This window comes from Geotrypetes seraphini, chromosome 2 (genome assembly GCF_902459505.1).
Source record: "Geotrypetes seraphini chromosome 2, aGeoSer1.1, whole genome shotgun sequence".
In the NCBI taxonomy this organism is placed as follows: Eukaryota; Metazoa; Chordata; class Amphibia; order Gymnophiona; family Dermophiidae; genus Geotrypetes; species Geotrypetes seraphini.
Genome location: NC_047085.1, coordinates 156,611,886 through 156,630,731, shown reverse-complemented (window position 1 = coordinate 156,630,731; position 18,846 = coordinate 156,611,886). Strand labels below are relative to the sequence as shown.

The 18,846-nt window shown below is 40.3% G+C and overlaps 1 protein-coding gene across 1 annotated transcript; it reads left to right on the top strand.

The window, feature by feature from the left end:
• The first annotated feature begins 15,515 nt into the window (after positions 1 to 15,515).
• On the top strand, positions 15,516 to 15,956 carry LOC117354143 (sperm surface protein Sp17-like). The gene has a single exon (XM_033931104.1). It carries the CDS (start codon positions 15,516 to 15,518, stop codon positions 15,897 to 15,899), a length of 384 nt encoding a protein of 127 aa, XP_033786995.1. The 3' UTR covers positions 15,900 to 15,956.
• The last annotated feature ends 2,890 nt before the right edge of the window (positions 15,957 to 18,846 follow it).

The window sequence follows — 18,846 nt, the reverse complement described above, 5'->3', positions numbered from 1 at the left end:
TTTAGTTTAGTTTAAATTGGTTAGCGCGCCTTAGTAAAAGGACCCCATAGTTTAATAGTTTAAAACAATTTTATATTCCACCCTTCATATACCCCCCTTTTACAAAACCGTGATAGCGGTTTTGAGCGCAGGCTGGCATGCTGAATTCTCTGCGCTGTTCCCAATGCTCATAGGAACTCTATGACTGTCAGGAACAGCGCAGAACATTCAGCGCGCCGGCCCACAATATAAACTGCTATTGCAGTTTTGTAAAAGGGGGGGGGGAGGGATAATGTCAAAGTGGATAAGAATAAATATATTCAATATAACCTAATAAAATAAAATGCAATTTTATAAAAAAAAGAAAACGGGAAGAAAAAACCTGACATCACCTCAACAGACTTCTTTAATTGCTTTCTCAAAGAGAGAAGTTTTTAATCTCTTCTTAAAACATAGTAGAGAGGTTTCCTCCCAAAGATTCATTGTTAAATTTTTGCAAAGCACTAGAGCCTTCCAACAACAAAAAAATTTACACTCTCTTGTTACAACCAGCTAAGCTTTGTATGCAGCTGGTAAAGACAATAGACTTACATTCTTAAAACTTAAGGTCCTACTAGGTACATAACACTGTAGTACTTCCGCCAAGTACTTCAGTTGTCAATCTTGTAAAACCCAATTCATAAGAACTAACATTTTGTAAATTGGCCTATATACTAAGGGTAGCCAATGATACTTCAAATATAGGGGAGAAATCTCATTATATCGCCTAAGACCACCTAATAGGCCTAGCTCTGCATTTTGCAATGTGTGCAATCTCTGCAACAGGTACCATGGCATATGATGTCAGCATAATTCTAATGAAACACCTAATAAGCACATATTAGAGAACTGAAATAACTTAGATATGAGCTCATGCTTTTTCGCAATACAACTTATCATGTTGGCCAAGGGACCAAGGGTAGATATATAGCGGGTGATAAGATGGGTGGTTACAAGATCCAAGGTAACATGGTTTTATCAAAGGTAAATCATGGCAAAAAAAATCAAGGTCATGTGCTTGATGTAATTTACTTAAAACTCAGCAAAGCCTTTGACATAGTTCCATTTAGGTGTCTCTTGAATAAATTTGACATGCTGAAATTAACCCAGAATGGTGAATTGGATTAGAAACTGGTTGACAGACAGACGCCAGATGGTGGTGGTTAAAGGAAAGGTGAGTAGTGGAGTGCCTTAATGATCAGTGCTGGGCCTGATTCTGTTCAATATATTTGTGAGCAACATTGCCAATGGGTATGAAGGTAAGGTTTGCCTTTTTTCAGATAATACCAAGATGTGAAACAGAGTAGACACACTGGAGTAGTGTGGAAAACATGACAAAGGATCTGCAAAAGTTAGAAGAATGGTCTAATTTTGGGCAATTAAAAATCAGTGCAAAGATGTGCAGAGTAGTGGACTTGGGGAGTAGAAATACAAGGGAGCTGTATGTTTTGAGAGGCGAGAGTCTGATATGCAGAAACAGGAAGAAGGACCTTGGGGTAATAGTATCGGAGGATCTGAAACTGACAAAACAGTGTGACAAGGTGGTGGCTCCCCCAGGCCAGTCAGGTTTTCAAGATAGCCCTAATGAATATGCATGGAGCAGATCTGCATTCCTGGCATCTCCATTATATGCAAATCTCTGTCATGCATATTCATTAGGGCTATCTTGAAAACCCGACTGGCCTGGGGGTCCTCCAGGACAGGTTTGGGAACTACTGGTCTAGAGGAAGGTGACAAAAATGGTATACAGCTTGCGCAAAAAGATGTACATGAAGAAACTGGAAGACCCGAATATGTATAATCTAGAAGAAAGGAGGGACAGGGGAGATATGGTACTGACATTTAAATACTTGAACAGTAGTAATATAGAAAAAAATCTTTTCCTGAGAAGAGCAAACAGTAAATCTAGAGGACATGAGTTGAGATTGCAGGGTGGTAGACTTAGGAGTAACGTCAGGAAATTATTTTTCAGGGAGAGGGTGGTTGATATCTGTAATGCCCTCCTGAGACAAAAATGGTGACAGAATTCCAAAAGGTGTGGGTTGAAAACATAAGATCTATCAGTGGTGTAGCGAAGATGAGAAGCGCCTGGGGTTGTGATGCCCCTCCCCGGCCCTTTTCCCCACCCCCTTACTGCGCACATGCACGCCCTCTCATTCCCCATTCTTTTTTAACTTCTCTGATGCAAGCAGCATGGCCACGTTAGTATTGGCTTGCCCTTTGACATCACTTCCAAGGCATGGGACCCGGAAGTGATGTCAGAGAGAGCACCGATGCTGATGCAGGCAACAATGTTGCTCACGCCAGAGAAGTAAAAAATGTACGGGGGAAAGCAAGGAGCATGTGCACATGTCAGGGGAAGGAGGGCGAAGAGGAAGAGGGCATGTGCACATGTCAAGGGGGAGGGCGGAGAGGAAGATGAGTGCTGGCGTCTTGGGTGTATCGTCCCCCGCCCTCCCTTTACTATGTCATTGGGATGTATAATTACAAAATGAATGGTATAGAATCATAACTTAAATGGTTTTCAAGGGTGACGAGGTGGAGGAATTGAAAGAAATCTCAGTGAACCTGGAAGGCGTACTAAGCCAAATGGACAAGTTAAAGAGTGATAAATCATCTGGACTGGATGGATATATCCCAGGGTACTGAAAGAACTCAAACATGAAATTGCTGATCTGTTGTTAGTGATCTGTAACTTGTCGCTAAAATCATCTATAGTACCTGAAGATTGGAGGGTGGCCAATGTTACGCCAATTTTTAAAAAAGAGTTCCAGGGGAGATCCGGGGAATTACAGCCCGATAAACCTGACCTCAGTGCCGGGCAAAATAGTGGAAACAATTATAAAAAATTAAACTGTAGAACATGTAGACAAACATGATTTAATGAGACAGAGTCAGCATGAGTTCAGCCAAGGGAGGCCTTTCCTCACCAATTTGCTTGACTTCTTTGAAGGTGTGTGAATATACATGTGAATAAAAGGGGAGCAGGTTGATGTAGTGTATCTAGATTTTCAGAAAGTGTTTGACAAAGTTCATCATGAGAGGCTCCTGAAAAAATTAAAGAGTCATGGGATAGGAGGCAATATTAAATTGTGGATTAAAAATTGATTATCGGACAGAAAACAAAGGTTAGGGTTAAATGACCATTTTTCTCAATTTTAGGAGGATAAATAGTGGTGTGCCACAGGAATCTTTACTGGGCTGGTGCTATTTAACTTATTTATAATTGATCTGGAAATTGGAACTACGAGTGAGGTGATTCAATTTAAAGATGACACTAAACTGTTCAAAGTTGTTAAAGCGCATGCACACTGTGGAAAACTGCAGGAAGACCTTAAGAAATTGGAAAACTGGGCGTCCAAATGTCAGATGAAATTTAATGTGGATAAATACAAAGTGATGCACATTTTGAAAAATAATCCAAATCATAGTTACTGGATGCTGGGATCCACCTTAGGGTCCAGCGCTCAAGATCTGGGTGTCATCGTGGACAATATGCTGAAACCTTCCGCCAATATGCGACGGTGGCCAAGAATGCAAACAAGTTGCTAGGAATTATGAGAAAAGGGATGGTAAACAAGACTATGAATGTTATAACGCCTCTGTATCGCTCAATGCTGCAACCTCACCTTGAGTATTACGTTCAGTTATGGTCTCCTTATTTCAAAAAAGATATAGCAGCACTAGAAAAGGTTCAAAGAAGAGTGAACAAGATGATAAAGGGGATGGAACTCCTCTCGTATGAGGAAAGACTAAAGAGGTTAGGGCTCTTCGGGTTAGAAAAGAGACGGCTGAGAGGAGATATGAATGAAGTCTACAGAATCCTGAGCGGTGTAGAATGGGTGCAATTGGATCAATTTTTTACTTCATCAAGATTTACAAAGACTAGGAGACACTCGGTGAAGTTACAGAGTAATACTTTTAAAACCAATAGGAGGAAATATTTTTATACTCAGAGAATAGTTAAGCTCTGGAATGCGTTGCCACAGGATGTGGTAAGAGACAGACATGGGAGAAGCCACTGCTTGCCCTGGATCGGTAGCCTGGAATGCTGCTACTATTTAGGTTTTTGCCAGGTACTTGTGACTTGGATTGGCCTCCATGAAGACAGGATACTGGGCTAGATGGACCATTGTCTGATCTAGTAAGGCTATTCTTATGTTCTTAAACAGAGCATGTGCACTGATGAAATCTTTCAAAATCATTCAAGAGAAATCAGCAGGCTCAACATGAGTTCAGGGCTGGCATAACCTATGAACCAGCTGAGGCTTTAGCCCAGGGCGCCAAATGCCCAGGGCTGTGACATCACCAGCCCATAAGTTATACTGCATTGCAGCTTCCTTCCTCCTCCATCTTCCAATGTTGTTGTTCTTACCAGTCTATAATTTCCCAGATCACCAGCATCACGTTGGCCACTGTCCAGTCTTCCAGTACTATGCTGGATTTTAAAGAAAAAATTACAATAATGCTGCACAATAGCTCTGTACAATAGCTATGTAGGTTCATTCTTCAATTCTATCAGCACTTTGGGATGTATACCATCTGGTCCAGGTGATTTTCACCTTCTGTTTGGTGCACCAGTGTGGGATCTGTACTGATGCCGTTATAGAATTGTCAATCCCCATACTGCATTGGAGCACCAAACATGAAGTGCTAGTTTACAGAATTGCCCCCTACATGCAGGTGCGGGGTTCTGTTCTTGAGCTGATTCAGACCTATCCTTGAGGTTGCTGGCATCATAACATATGGATTGGTACCCATATTAGGCAAGTCACATAATCCCCTCTCCCCATTACCCTAGTAATAAAACGTAGACTGTGAGCCCACTAGGGACAGAGAAAGTACCTGGATATAATATATAAACCACTTTGGTTGTACCAGAGAAAGGTACTATTTCAGAATTCATTACCCTTATTCTTATTTTTGACAAATGACATGTGCTAACAGAAAAATATACCACACTTTAATAAACAGGGTGCAAAATCCAGAGGCAGACTTAGAGACCCTAGAGACAATTTTCAAAAACAACTACATGCATAATTTTTCTGTTGAAAATTTGTTTAGACTGGTACCTTGTAAACTCACCTACCCTAAACATGTTCCCAGACGCTCCCCTTTTTTAATAATGTTTAAGTTATGAACTGCACGTGCATACTTATCAGCTGTTCTGATGAGAAAAATCTGTATGTAGGATTTATCCGGGAAAACTTACCTAGGTGAATGGCTTTGAAAAAGATATTGTAAATATATTCTCTTGATTACAGTTGTACTCAATAGGCTTTTTTATTGGTTAAATTTCAGATTGCATAAAATATGAAGAAATAAAAAGTTTACAAATTAAGAACATTAGGGAAAGAAAGCTAGCATTGCAAAGTATTTTCCTAACTATGCATCTTTATCTGATCTCAAGTTTCATGATGGCAAATGGCTACAGATCCAATGAATTCTATTTATAGGTTGTTTTTCTTCAGTTATATGGCTTTGTTACAGCATACATTAAAGTTAGGCTGAACCAGCTTTCATGAATCTTGATCAGTCATTTGTGATTTCAAAGCCCAGTGATTTAAGATTCATTTTCATTTTTTTCATGCAGTCCTTTGTAGTTTAGAATAGATCATCATGGATCATGACTGGCATTAAGGAAACATTCCCGGACTTTAGCAGACCTTTATTTATTTATTTATTTTTAAACTTATCCGCTTATCACCTAAGTAAACATACACAGTAAAGGTTGAAGTTTACAATACATTTTACATAAACACCTATATCAAGCCTATTAGAATCAAAAGATTTACATGGAAGAGTTAAATTGTGGATCAATCCCTAGATCCACTCTGTGAATGAAAAGACAAAACCTGATGAGGAAAAAGAGATGAGGACTTCTATGAACCCGTTCCAAGGGTGAAGGAGTCACACTTACCCCCTCTTCTACGAAACCACGCTAGCAGTTTCTAGTGCGGGGAGCCACATTGAATGGCCCACGCTGCTCCTGACGCTCATTGTGACTCTCATTGCGGCTCTCTGCACTAAAAATCGCTAGCGTGGTTTCGTAGAAGAGGGGGTTAGTACTAGAGCTGAATCCCTCATTCACTTTCACCAAAGTCTAGTGCTCTAGTGTATATTCACACCCATCTAATTTAATGGGGATATCCTGAAAACCTCAACTAGCTGGGTGTACCCCGAAGGCTGGGTTGAAAACCTCTGCTGTGAGGGGTGGGCAGGGCAGGATTAAAGCATAGGCAAACTAGGCATGGGCCTAGGGCCCAAATATTTAGGAGGGGTCCTCTCAAATGTGTAAGTCGAGGCAGCGTTTTGCCCTAGTACATTAGCTGCTGCCACAGAGAAGAGAATCAGGAGGGCGCAGAGCCATTGTTCACCACACTCCCTGTGCACTAACTTCTAGTCAGCAGGAGGAGCCAGCGAGCAGGGCCTCTTATCTGCTGTTTCCTCCTCTGCCAGTTTTTCTCTGTAGTCAGAATAATTTAAGGCTCCATTTGTGGAAGCTTTAAAATATATTTAAATTACAATGAGGTGCCCCAACAAACCTATTTGCCTAGGACCCAACAAAGAGTTAATCCTGCCCTGGGGGTGGGTTATTGGTCTCCAGGGTCCATGAAACAGGGTAGAATTTCATCTAGTGATATATCAGTACACAGTCTTAACTTCAGTGTGGTATTCAAACATAAAATTTCCTGATGAGCAATACAGCAGTCTGTAGAGTTCTCTCGGGTAGTGTTTCATATTACAACTCTATTAGGGAATGTATGCTTCTTGAATATGCCCCTTATTTATTTATTCATTCAATTTTCTATACCGTTCTCCCAAGGGAGTTCAGAATGGTTTACATTAATTTATTCAGGTACTCAAGAATTTTTCCCTGTCTGTCCCGGTGGGTCACAATCTATCTAATGTACCTGGGGCAATGGGGGATTAAGTGACTTGCCCAAGGTCACAAGGAGCAGCGTGGGCTTGAACCCACAACCACAGGGTGCTGAGGCTATAGTTTTAACCACTGCGCCATACACTCCCTTATGGCCCATTCTGCTCCTTGCTGGCCATTGGGGCTGCCATGTACAAAACAATAATGTATTTATTTATTGCCATTTATAATCTGCTAATGTGACGTGGACGCCACCCTCAGCTGCTAACATCACAAAGAGCAAAAGAGCAAAAAAATCATGAAGACTGGGTGAAAAATGATAATTTTCTCCTTTACAAGTTCATAAACTGCTATATGCTTCCCTAAAAATATCAGTCCTCAGCTTCCTACTTTATATTCTTCTCTTCATGTATATCCAAAGATAAGGTTTTCCACAGAACTGGGCTGTTTGGTGCAAAAGTACGAGGAAGTAGCTGTTGTAAAACAGAAACATGTGCCACATTTTTTTTTAAGTATGGGGTTTGTTGGATTCTTATTGTCTTATTCTTACTGCTGTTCTTTGTCGCTGCCTGGACTTCTTTTCAACATAAGAGATTCTTGATCCTCTACAATCTGGCTTTTGCCCCCAACACTCCACAGTCTGCAGAGACTTGTTCATGGCCAGATCAGAGGGCCTTTACTCGATCCTCATCCTTCTTGACCTGTCTGCTGCCTTTGATACTGATTTTGATACGCTGTCCTTGCTTGGATTCCATGAATCTGTCCTCTCCTGGTTTGCCTCCTACCTCTCCCATTGTACCTTTAGTGTATGTGTTGGTGGGTCCTCTTCTGCCATTACCCCGCTAGCGATTGGTGTACCCCAGGGTTTTGTCTTAGGATCTCTTCTCTTCCCTCTCTACACCTCTTCCCTCGGTGCCCTGATCTCCTCCCATGGCTTCCAGTATCACATATATGCTGATCACTCCTAGATCTATCTTTCTACACCTGAAATTTCACCTAAAGTCCTTGAAAAGTCTCTGCCTGTTTGTCTGATATTGCTGCCTGGATATTCTGCTGTCATCTGAAACTAAACATGTCCAAGATTGAGTTGCATCTCTTTCCTCCTAAGCCCTCCGCTCCTCCTCTGTTCTCCATCTCGATAAATAATACTATCATCGTTCCAGTCTCCTCTGCTCACAGCCTTGGAGACGTATTTGAGTCTGACCTCTCATTTTCTACACACATCCAGTAAACTGCTAAGGCCTGTTGCTTCTATCTCTACAACATCATCAAAATTTGCCCCTTCCTCTCTGAGCACCCTACCCGGACCCTTGTCCACACTCTTGTAACCTCACACTTAGATTACTGCAATCTACTTCTGACTGGTCTCCTACAGTGCCACCTCTCTCCCTGCAATCTGTGCAAAACTCTGTTGCACGACTCATCTTCTAACAACCTCACTACACTCATGTCAGCCCTCTCCTTAAATCACTTCACTAGCTCCCTATCCATCTTCGCATACAGTTCAAGTTCCTATTGCTGCCCTACAAGTGTGTTCATTCTGCTGCCCCTCAATATCTTTCCTCTCTTCTTATATACCTCCCAGAGAACTCCGTTCCTCAGATAAGCCGCTCTTAGCTGTACCACTCTCCTCCACTGCCAATTCCAGACTTCATTCCTTTCATCTAGCTGCCCTCTATGCCTGGAATAAATTACCCGAGTTTGTCCATCAAGCCCCTTCCCTTGTTTAAAAGCAGACTGAAAACCCATCTTTTTGATATAGCCTTCAATCCACAACCCTACTCCCCACTGTCCACCAACCTAGCCATCAACCGTTCCCCTTAACTGTATCCATGACATCCTGTTTGTCTGTCTTGCCTGTTTAGATTGTAAGCGCGTTTGAGCAGGGACTGTCTTCTTTGTGACTCTATACAGCACTGTGAACGTCTGGTAGCGCTATAGAAATAATTAATTGTAGTAGTAGTAGACTGATGCATAAATGTATAAAACCTGGCTCCTTGGTGGATGTGGGGATGTTCTGTTATTTGTGATCTTAAAAAGTCAATAAAAATTATTGAACTTGAGAACTGAGCAATATTCTAAAAAAAAGCATGAGACATTATCAGCAGAGTATAATACCCTGGCTAGGCGATACACCACAGATACTTCTCATAGATAAAGGGGCCCTTCCCTTTGTAATGCCTTGAATGTAAAGAAGAGTACTTAAAATGTACGCTTTATATGATTAGAAGCCAGTGCAATGCCTTCGGGTGAGGGAAAACATGGTCTAAGTAATGACATCTCGTTATCAGTTAGATGAGCTGCAACATATGTAAAGGTGACTGAGACAAGCTGCTTGTATAGTGCTAGATTCAGTAAAAGGTGCCAAAAACCCCCGTCACTCAATGCTATTTTATAATGGGCACTCAGAAAGGTGCGTCTATTATAGAATAGCACTGAATGCTGATTTTGGGGCTAAATGTAGATGCCAGGATTTGAGCCTGCTATAACCAGGTGTAATTTCAGACGTTCTATAATATTGTTCGCAAATTTTAGAAATGCCCCTGAGTTTCTCATGCACCTCCCGTAACCCCCCCCCCCCCCTAGGATTTGGGTGCACATTGTTATAAGCGTAAACGTATAGCAAGATGAGCATGAAAATCCAAATTGACACCAATTACTGCCATTAAGCACCCAATTATTGGCACTGGTTGGCTAGTTAGCATATCATTGATGGGTACTAACTCCTGAATTCTATAAAAAGTGCCAAAATTTGCAATTTCAGTCGCATTCCCAAATTGCATGTGCAATTGAATTGAATAACAAGTTAATTAGTACACACTTCAAGCGCTAGCACTATCCCAGATAGATTACTGTAATGGTATCTATATAGGTTTACCTCAAGTACATATTAAAGCGATACAACCGATACAAAACTCAGCTGCCCAGCTACTGGCTGGAGTATCTTGATATAAACATATTACACCTACATGTATTCTAAAAAGATTGAACTGGTTACCGATTTTGTTTCATATTAAACAATTTCAAATTAAACAAATACCATAAATAGATTGTAACCTACCCTCTCTAACTGCATTCCATATGTATTTTTCATACAGTTCTTCACTGTCAGTTTAATTTCCATCCTATAAATTCACATAGAATTTTTCTTTTTTCAACCATCTTTATTTTCTCTTCTTTATTAATTTCCAGGTACTTTAGTTAGATTGTGAGCCTTCGGGCAGTAAGGGAATTTTTAAGTACCTTCTTACTTCTCATTTATAATCTTAATGTATATTTACTTCAAACCGCTTAGAACCTAACGGATGTAGCGGTATATAAGAAATAAATTACATTACATTACATTACATTAAATTCAAAGTTTTGAAACTTGTCCAACAAGGTGTTTATGACATTCTGCTGAATTATTTGGCAAAATGTTAAAGATCATATTAAAGCCACACAATTGCACGATCTGCAGGGCAATGAAGAGGCACTGTGGATCAATTTGGAAAGAGGGAATGGTGAATATATTTACATACAGGCTTCCTTCACAGACGGAAGAAGTAGAGATTTAATAGTAGACATTCAGAATATATCTAAAAAAGGGGAAGTCTTGCTAATAGGTGATTTTAACATGCCGGATGTTGATTGGGGTATCCCTATTGCAGGGTCTTCTAGAAGTAGGGAGATCCTGGATTCTCTACAAGGAGAACTCTTCCAGCAGTTGGTAATGGAATCCAGGCGGGATGGGGTCATACTGGACTTAGTGCTTACAAACGGGAAAAGTATTTCTGATGTTTTAGTGGGTGATCATCTGACATTCAGTGATCACTGCATGGCACAGTTTAATATTAAGATGGGTATAGAGAGGGCTCATTGAAAAGCAAAGGTTCTAGACATTTAAAAAAACTTACTTTGTTTGGATGGGGTTTACATCAAAGAATTGTTGTCTGGGTGGGAAAGTCTGCAAGGAGAGAAAATGTGGGGGACAAAACTGAAAGGAGCGATTATAAGGGTGACAAACCTTTTTGTGAGGCAAGTTTGTAAATGTAAGAGGAAAAGAAGGCCTCTTTAGTTTTCCAAAGTAGTAGCTGAGAAGGTAAGGAGTGAGAGGTTAGCTTTCATAAACTACAAAAGATTGCAGAAAGAGGAAAACAGGCGATTAGCTGGCCCCGAACTTCCTCTTCGAGGTCAAAATTGACGTCGGAAAGAACAAGAAGCAGCGGCGGGGGCCCAGGTTTTCAATCTTTGCGGCAGGGAGAGAAAGTTATCGGCTGTCCTGGTGTCCCCGCACACAGCTTCAGGACGCTGTCCCTGAAAACGGGACATTTTTGGTGTCCCGAAGCAGTGGGTCGGGACAACGGGACGATCGGCCCAAAAACAGGACTGTCCCGTTGAAAACGGGATGTATGGTCACCTTAAGTAAGGAAGAAGTAGGAAATTACAGGCCTATAAGTCTGACTTCTGTGGTAAACAAATTAATGGAAATGCTTTTAAAACAGAGAATAGTCAAGGTTTTGGAATCCTGTGGATTACAGGACTGGAGGCAACATGGATTCACTAGAGGTAGGTCTTGTCAGACAAACCTGATCAATTTCTTTGACTGGGTGACCAGAGAATAGGATAGAGGATGTGCACTAGATATGGTGTATTTAGATTTTAGCAAAGCCTTTGACAGTGTTCCACACAGACCTCTAATAAATAAACTGAGTGCCCTTGGGATGGATCCCAAAGTGATGGGCTGGGTCAGGAACTGGTTGAATGGAAGGTGACAGAGGGTAGTGATCAATGGAGATCGCTCTGAGGAAAGTGATGTTACCAGTGGTGTGCCTCAAGATTCTGTTCTTGGGCCTGCTCTTTTTAACATTTTTATAAATGATATTGCTGAAGGGTTGTCGGGTAAGATTTGCCTCTTTGCGGATGATACCAAAATCTGCAATAGAGTAGACATACTGGATGGTGTGAATAACATGAAGAAAGACATAGCGAAGCTTGAAGAATGGTCTGAAATTTGGCAGCTAAAATTTAATGCTAAGAAATGCAAGGCCATGCATTTGGGTTGCAAAAACCCTAGGGAATGGTACAGTTTAGGGGATAAAAAACTTATGTGTGCGATGGAAGAGCGGGACTTGGGGTGATTGTATGTGATGATCTTAAGGTGGACAAACAGGTTGAAAAGGTGACGGCGAAAGCTAGAAGGATGCTAGGTTGCATAGGAAGAGGTATGCCCAGTAGGAAAAAGGAGGCATTGATGCCTCTGTATAAGACTCTGGTGAGACCTCATTTAGAATATTGTGTACAATTCTGGAGGTCGCGCCTTTAAAAAGATATAAAAAGGATGGGGTCGGTCCAGAGGAAAGCTACTAAAATGGTGTGTGGCCTTCGTGATGCGAATGGGGATAGACTTAAAGATCTCAATCTGTATGCTTTGGAGGAAAGGCGGGAGAGGGGAGATATGATAAATTCATTTAAATACCTACATAATATAAATGTGCATGAGTTGAGTCTCTTTCATTTGAAAGGAAACTCTGCAATGAGAGGATGAAGTTAAGAGGTGATAGGCTCTGGAGTAATCAGAGGAAATACTTTTTTACGGAAAATGCATGAACAGTCTCCCGGAAGAGGTGGTGGAAACAGAGACTGTGTAGGAATTCAAGAAGGCCTGAGAGAGGCATGTGGGATCTCTCAGAAAGAGAAAGAGATAATGCTTACTGTGGATGGGCAGACTAGATGGCCTTTTGGCCTTTATCTGCCATCATATTTCTATGTTTCTGTGTTACTATATACTCCGCCAAGGACACTGAGGTCACAGAATTGTTGGTTGTTAGACACATCAAAGGAGAATATTTTATGATATGTTCGGACCAAAAATTCATGTTTCTCTATAGCTGGACCATTTATGTGGAATGCATTGTCTGGTACCTTATGGTTTTGTACAAATCTATTGCAATTTAGAAAGTTGCTTAAGACCCATTTGTTTGTTCAAGCTTTTCTAAGCCACTATTCTGCTTCTTGAGTCAATATTTTGCTTTCTGAATAACATCTTTTTTGCAGGTTATTGGATTTGTGCTGTTTGATAGGAGTAATATAGTAAATGAGCGGTTGAGAAGTAATTTATAGGTTGAGATGGTATAATCTTATGATTTGTGCTGATGTAAGGGATCTTTATGTTGTGCAAATCCTGAAATATGTATGTAATACTGTGAGCCGCCTTGGATAAAGGTGGATTCAAAATGTTTTAAATAAATAAAAATATTGACAAGCAATTATTGGCATTAATTAAAATCAATTAAAGGTTACATGTGTAAATTTAGGTGTGGGATTTGCACCTAAGTTTTATGTGCGAGTCAAAAAAGGGGGTAAGGAGATGGATTGGGAATAGGCAGATCAGGGGTATTCTTTCAAATGACATGCGTAATTACAGAATTAGGGCCTCCGCGCTTAAATTTAGGCACAGACATTTGCACAATGTTTTTGTTGGTACAAATGGCGGTGCCTGCATTTACTCTTATTTCCTGGGCATAGGCGTTATTCTATAAAACACATCTAACTTTAAGTGCTGGTTTTGTGGGCATCATACAGTATATAGAATTTAGCCCCATATATAGAATCTGAGGGATGCTGTGCTACAGTAATCCAGTTCTGAAATCACCAGGGCCAAGTCCATTTTCTGAAAGTGCCACGCATCCAAATAATATCATAGTCTATGCTACAGCTGCAGCTTATACAGTAGTATTAATTTAACAACCTCTGCAACTTGTCCAGTCAGACAAACAGTTGAGCACCAGCCCCAAATAATGTAGCTAGTCCTTTATCACCAAACCCCATCATTGGCCCAACTTGCAGCAAACCCCCAGGACCTGAGTTTTTGCCAGGTTCAAGAAGAGAATGTTAACTTCAAACTAGTCTCTAATTAACACCAATGAGATAAAACAAACAAGAAAAACCTATATTTTAAAGGGATTTTATTCACTAGAATAGATAAAAGACCAGATCCCAATACAGGCCATGTTTTTCCCTTTACAGGGCTATGTCAGGGGCAAAGAAACAAGCATATAAAATCACTGTTAGTATCAAATCATAAAAAACAAATATATAAAAGTAAATAAATACATAAGTATATTGGAGGATCCAGTTTAAGTGTGTGACTGTAATTTTCAAAATCCTATATAGTATTTTTTCTCCTTTGGTCTCTGTTTCATTTAATTCACAATAAATCTCTAACTCTAGGAATTCTCAGAAATTTAAACTTGGCTTTCCCACTGTTAAGAGAATAAAAACTATGGTCAATTTCTGTCGATCATTTTCTTTTTTGTTCGAAAAAATTTTGAATGACCTTCATTCTATAGTTAGAGTTCTCCCTCATTTATCCATTTTTCGTAAAGCATTGAAGACATACTTATTTCAGAAATTTACTAATGACTCTTCCTCTTCAAATAAACAACTATAAAAAATAAAAAAATTAGTATAAAAGATACAGTTTTTGTTCTAATCTTTTATATATTTCATTAATATTTTGTTAACCGAATCGAGCCCTCTTGTAGGGATGAATTGGTATATACAATCAAAGATTAGATTAGAAGTGATTGCATAATAATATAAAAGTGACAGAAGAACAAAGCTCCTCTGTGAGTAAAATACCAGCAACCAACAATGGGATGGATGGCAAACAAAGAAGACATTGATGTGGATAACAACCCAAGCTTTATTGGACAACAGTGTTGTAATGACCTAATTTGACACGAGTCATGTTTCGACCAATTGTCCTGCATCAGGAGTCAAATGTGCCAATGGAAGCAATGTAGAAACAGAAGTCTATTGGATCTTATGCAATAGTGATGACAATTCTTAGCAAGAATTGTCTGGATGAGATGTGAAAGAAGCTTCTACTTGTAACAGCCAAATATGCAGAAACACATAACAAATAAATAATTGTGGCATTCAAAGCCTGTGCTTTGCACTCTCAAATCTCTGAAACAGATATTACCATTGTAAATGAGCAAAACATTAAAAAAAAGCAACAGAGCACTTTTTTTTTTCTATTTGTTTGCCATTCACCCCATTGTTGTTGGTTGCTTGAATAATAGTACAAACATATAATAAGACCATGCAAATAAAGCCACATAAATACTGTACACTTCTCCCTCCGTATTCGCGATTTCAGCATTCACGGTTTTGATTATTTGTGTTTTTTAGCTTGCTGGCTCTTCCCCCCCCCCCCAATTATGTCAGCTTGCATAGAGAAATCACTGATTCCAAGATTTTACAGAGAAAATCGCTGATTCCCAGCACTTTCTTCACCGTGTTTTGCCTCTCCTTCAGGAACTGTCTAGGTCTCCCACCATGTTATTTGCGGTTTCACCATATTCACAATGGTTTTTAATAGAAAACAGCAAATAACATATGGAAAAGTTATTCACGGTTTTTCTGTATTCATGGGTCTGTTAATCCCCTATCACAGCGAATGGAATGTTAAATAAATAAATATGAACATATACAATACATAATTAAAAACATGGATCCATGGATGCAGATTCCACATCTGAATTATGGACTGATAGAAAGTACTAGGATTTCAAACAAGTATACTATGTTATGAAAGGGTAAAAACAAAACAAAACAGATAGTAGAGAATATGGCTATTCCGTTCTCAAACACCCATTATCGTATTCCAAGAGGCTTTGGAAATCTTCTGGAAGGGCTGACCAGAGAAGTCTTAAGGGAACAGCCTAAAGATATCCCAGATTTTGCTGCCAAATATTTTGCAGACCTGTTGAAAAAACGAGAAGAAACAGGCTTTGACCCTACAGAAAGGGGAGCAAAGTTAGAAGATAGATTTTACAACAATTACTCTTTCAGGGAGATCAGGGAGCAGCAGCAAAAGAGCAATTCATTTGATACCAAAATAGCCCAGAAGCTCTCTCAGGATGGAGACCAGGAGAACCAGACAAGTGAAAATTATCTACTTAAGATGAAGGCTAGCACAACAATCCAGGCTGCATATAGAGGGCACTTGTAAAGAAAAAAAGTCAAGCAAATGAAATCAGATAAAAAAGCTTACCTAGATGTCTCTTCAGATGAAAAAGTTAAGGCCATTCAATAAATTGACTCAAATGAATCTGTTGGAACAACACATGGGGAACCAGATATGACAGTAGCCGGGATCATGGAAGGACACAGAGGAAATTTGCAACTTACAACTGGTCCTCTAGAAACTGAAAATGAAGATCATTTACAAAGAGAGAGCCCAGCAAAGAAGCAAGATGGTGCTGGTGAACTTGAGCAGCGAGAAGATGAGTATCCTGAAACCGTTATAGAGGCCTTAATAGAACATGGATTTACTGTGGAAGAGCCAGAGGAATTTGAAACCAGTAGTACCCCAAGAGATCAATTAAGTGACGAGGGTGAAATAACAATTACTTTAGAGGAGACTGAGATGAATATAGACACTTTAGAACAACATGAAGGTTATTTTATTGAAGAGACACAGGCATACATAGTTGAGGAGTCTGAAGAAAGTAGAAAAGAAGGAACAAGTACACCTGTATATCTCCAAGATGAGGAAAACGAAACAACTGCAATCAGTCAAGCAGAAGAAACAGGGGAAAGTAGCTTTAAGGAAGGACATGTGACCAGTGAAGAAGAGCCAACCCAGTAAGCAGGAAGAAAGCAGCAAAGAGAAGGACTGTAGAGCATCGAAAAGAATGACATATCCTCATAATATATGTACTAAAGCTTAATTTAGATTATGCTTTCAGGCTAATCCCATATACTAGACACTCTTTTCCAAGACTACTGATGTCAATAAATTTGGCAACCTAAAAAAAAAAAAAAAAATGGAATGAGATAAGAATATATACCCAATAAAAAGGTATAAAACATAGGTACCATCTAAGTGCTAAAATAGCTGGGAACAAAATAAGAAATAGAGACCATTAGGAAAACTCCTGCAATTCATAAAGCATGACAGTGCAAACATGCTAGACTTCTATATAATCATAGTAGGTCTGATAGGCCCCATAGGACCTCTTTTATCAAGAAGAATAGCGTGGGCCAGCACGGTAAATGCACCAAAGCCCATAGGGCTTGAATAGGCTTTGGTGTATTTGTTGCTTGGCACTTGCTACCACAGCTTGATAAAAGAAGCCCATAGTGTTCTATATATTTAATAGAAATAACTCAGGTGTAGTGAAAAATCCAATATTCTTAAATATAGCGCATTCACAAGGATAGTGCTAGTGAGGGTTCACAACTACAGTATAAGCTAGGTAGCCTACACACGGGAGGAAAAAGCCTCAGACAAGGGTCCTCCCACTACCACAACAGTGGTACAAGATGATCAGGCAGAGAACCTCATAGGCACAAAAAAACTCCCGCAGGGCATCTCAAAGCTCTGTGCAGTACTGTGCACTCAAAAAACAGAACTGTGGTCAACTTTTCTTCAAGCTTGACTGAGCTTGAAGATAAGTTTGAGTTTATGTTACTTAAACCACGTTGACCACAATTCTGTTTTTTGTTTGCACTATACTGCACAGAGCTTTGAGATGCCCCGTGGGAGGTTTTTTATGCCTATGAGGTCCTCTGCCTGATCACCTTATACCAGGGGTAGGCAATTCCGATCCTTGAGAGCCAAAGCCAGGTCAGGTTTTCAGGATATCATAAGAACATAAGAACATAAGCAATTCCTCTGCTGGGTCAGACCTGAGGTCCATCGTGCCCAGCAGCCCGCTCACGCGGCGGCCCCAATAGGTCCAGGACCTGTGCAGTGATCCTCTATTTATACCCTTCTATCCCCCTTTCCAGCAGGAAATTGTCCAATCCTTTCTTAAACCCCAATACCGAACTCTGCCTTATTACGTCCTCTGGAAGCGCATTCCAGGTGTCCACCACACGCTGGGTAAAGAAGAACTTCCTAGCATTTGTTTTGAATCTGTCCCCTTTCAGTTTTTCCGAATGCCCTCTTGTTCTTATATGCCCCTCATGATCTTATAAGTCTCTATCATATCCCCTCTAAGTCTCCTCTTCTCCAGGGAAAAGAGACCCAGTTTCTCCAATCTCTCAGCGTATGAAAGGTTTTCCATCCCTTTTATCAGACGTGTCGCTCTCCTCTGAACCCTCTCGAGTAACACCATATCCTTCTTTAGGTACGGCGACCAATATTGGACGCAGTATTCCAGATGCAGGCGCATCATCGCCCGATACAGCGGCAGGATAACTTCTTTTGTCCTGGTTGTAATACCCTTCTTGATTATACCTAGCATTCTATTCGCTCTCTTAGCGGCCACTGCGTACTGTGCCGTCGGCTTCATTGTCATGTCCACCATTACCCCCAAGTCCCTTTCTTGGGTACTCTCGTTCACTAACATCCCTCCCATTGTATAGTTGTACCTCGGGTTTCTGCTTCCCAGATGCAATACTTTACATTTCTCAACGTTGAACTTCATCTGCCATCTCGTTGCCCACAAAGAATATGCATGAGATGGATTTGCATGCACTGTCTCCTTGAGATGCAAATCTATCTCATGCATATTTATTGTGGATATCCTGAAACCTGGCTCCAGCTCTTGAGGACTGGAATTGCCTACCCCTGCCTTATACCACTATTGTGGTGGTGGGAGGGCCCTTGTCTGAGGCTTTTTCCTCCCATGTGTTTTTACCTAGCTTAGGCTGTAGTTGTGAACCCTCTCTAGCACTATCCTTGTGAATGTGTTATATTTAACTATATATTTAAAACACCAGTTACAAGTGAGCATGCCAAACAAAAAAGTTAAAAAAAAAAAGAATAAATAGGAGGTAAACTTCATCAATCAAACTATATAGAGAAGTGGGTTTGGACTTCTTCCCTCATTTGTCCATTCTTCACAGAATTGTTTAATCCTATATAATAAAACGCTAGCCGCGCATGCGCACTCAACTGCGTGCTTCCGTTTTCCCTGATCTGTGAGATGTATGTCCGTGGCCTTGCA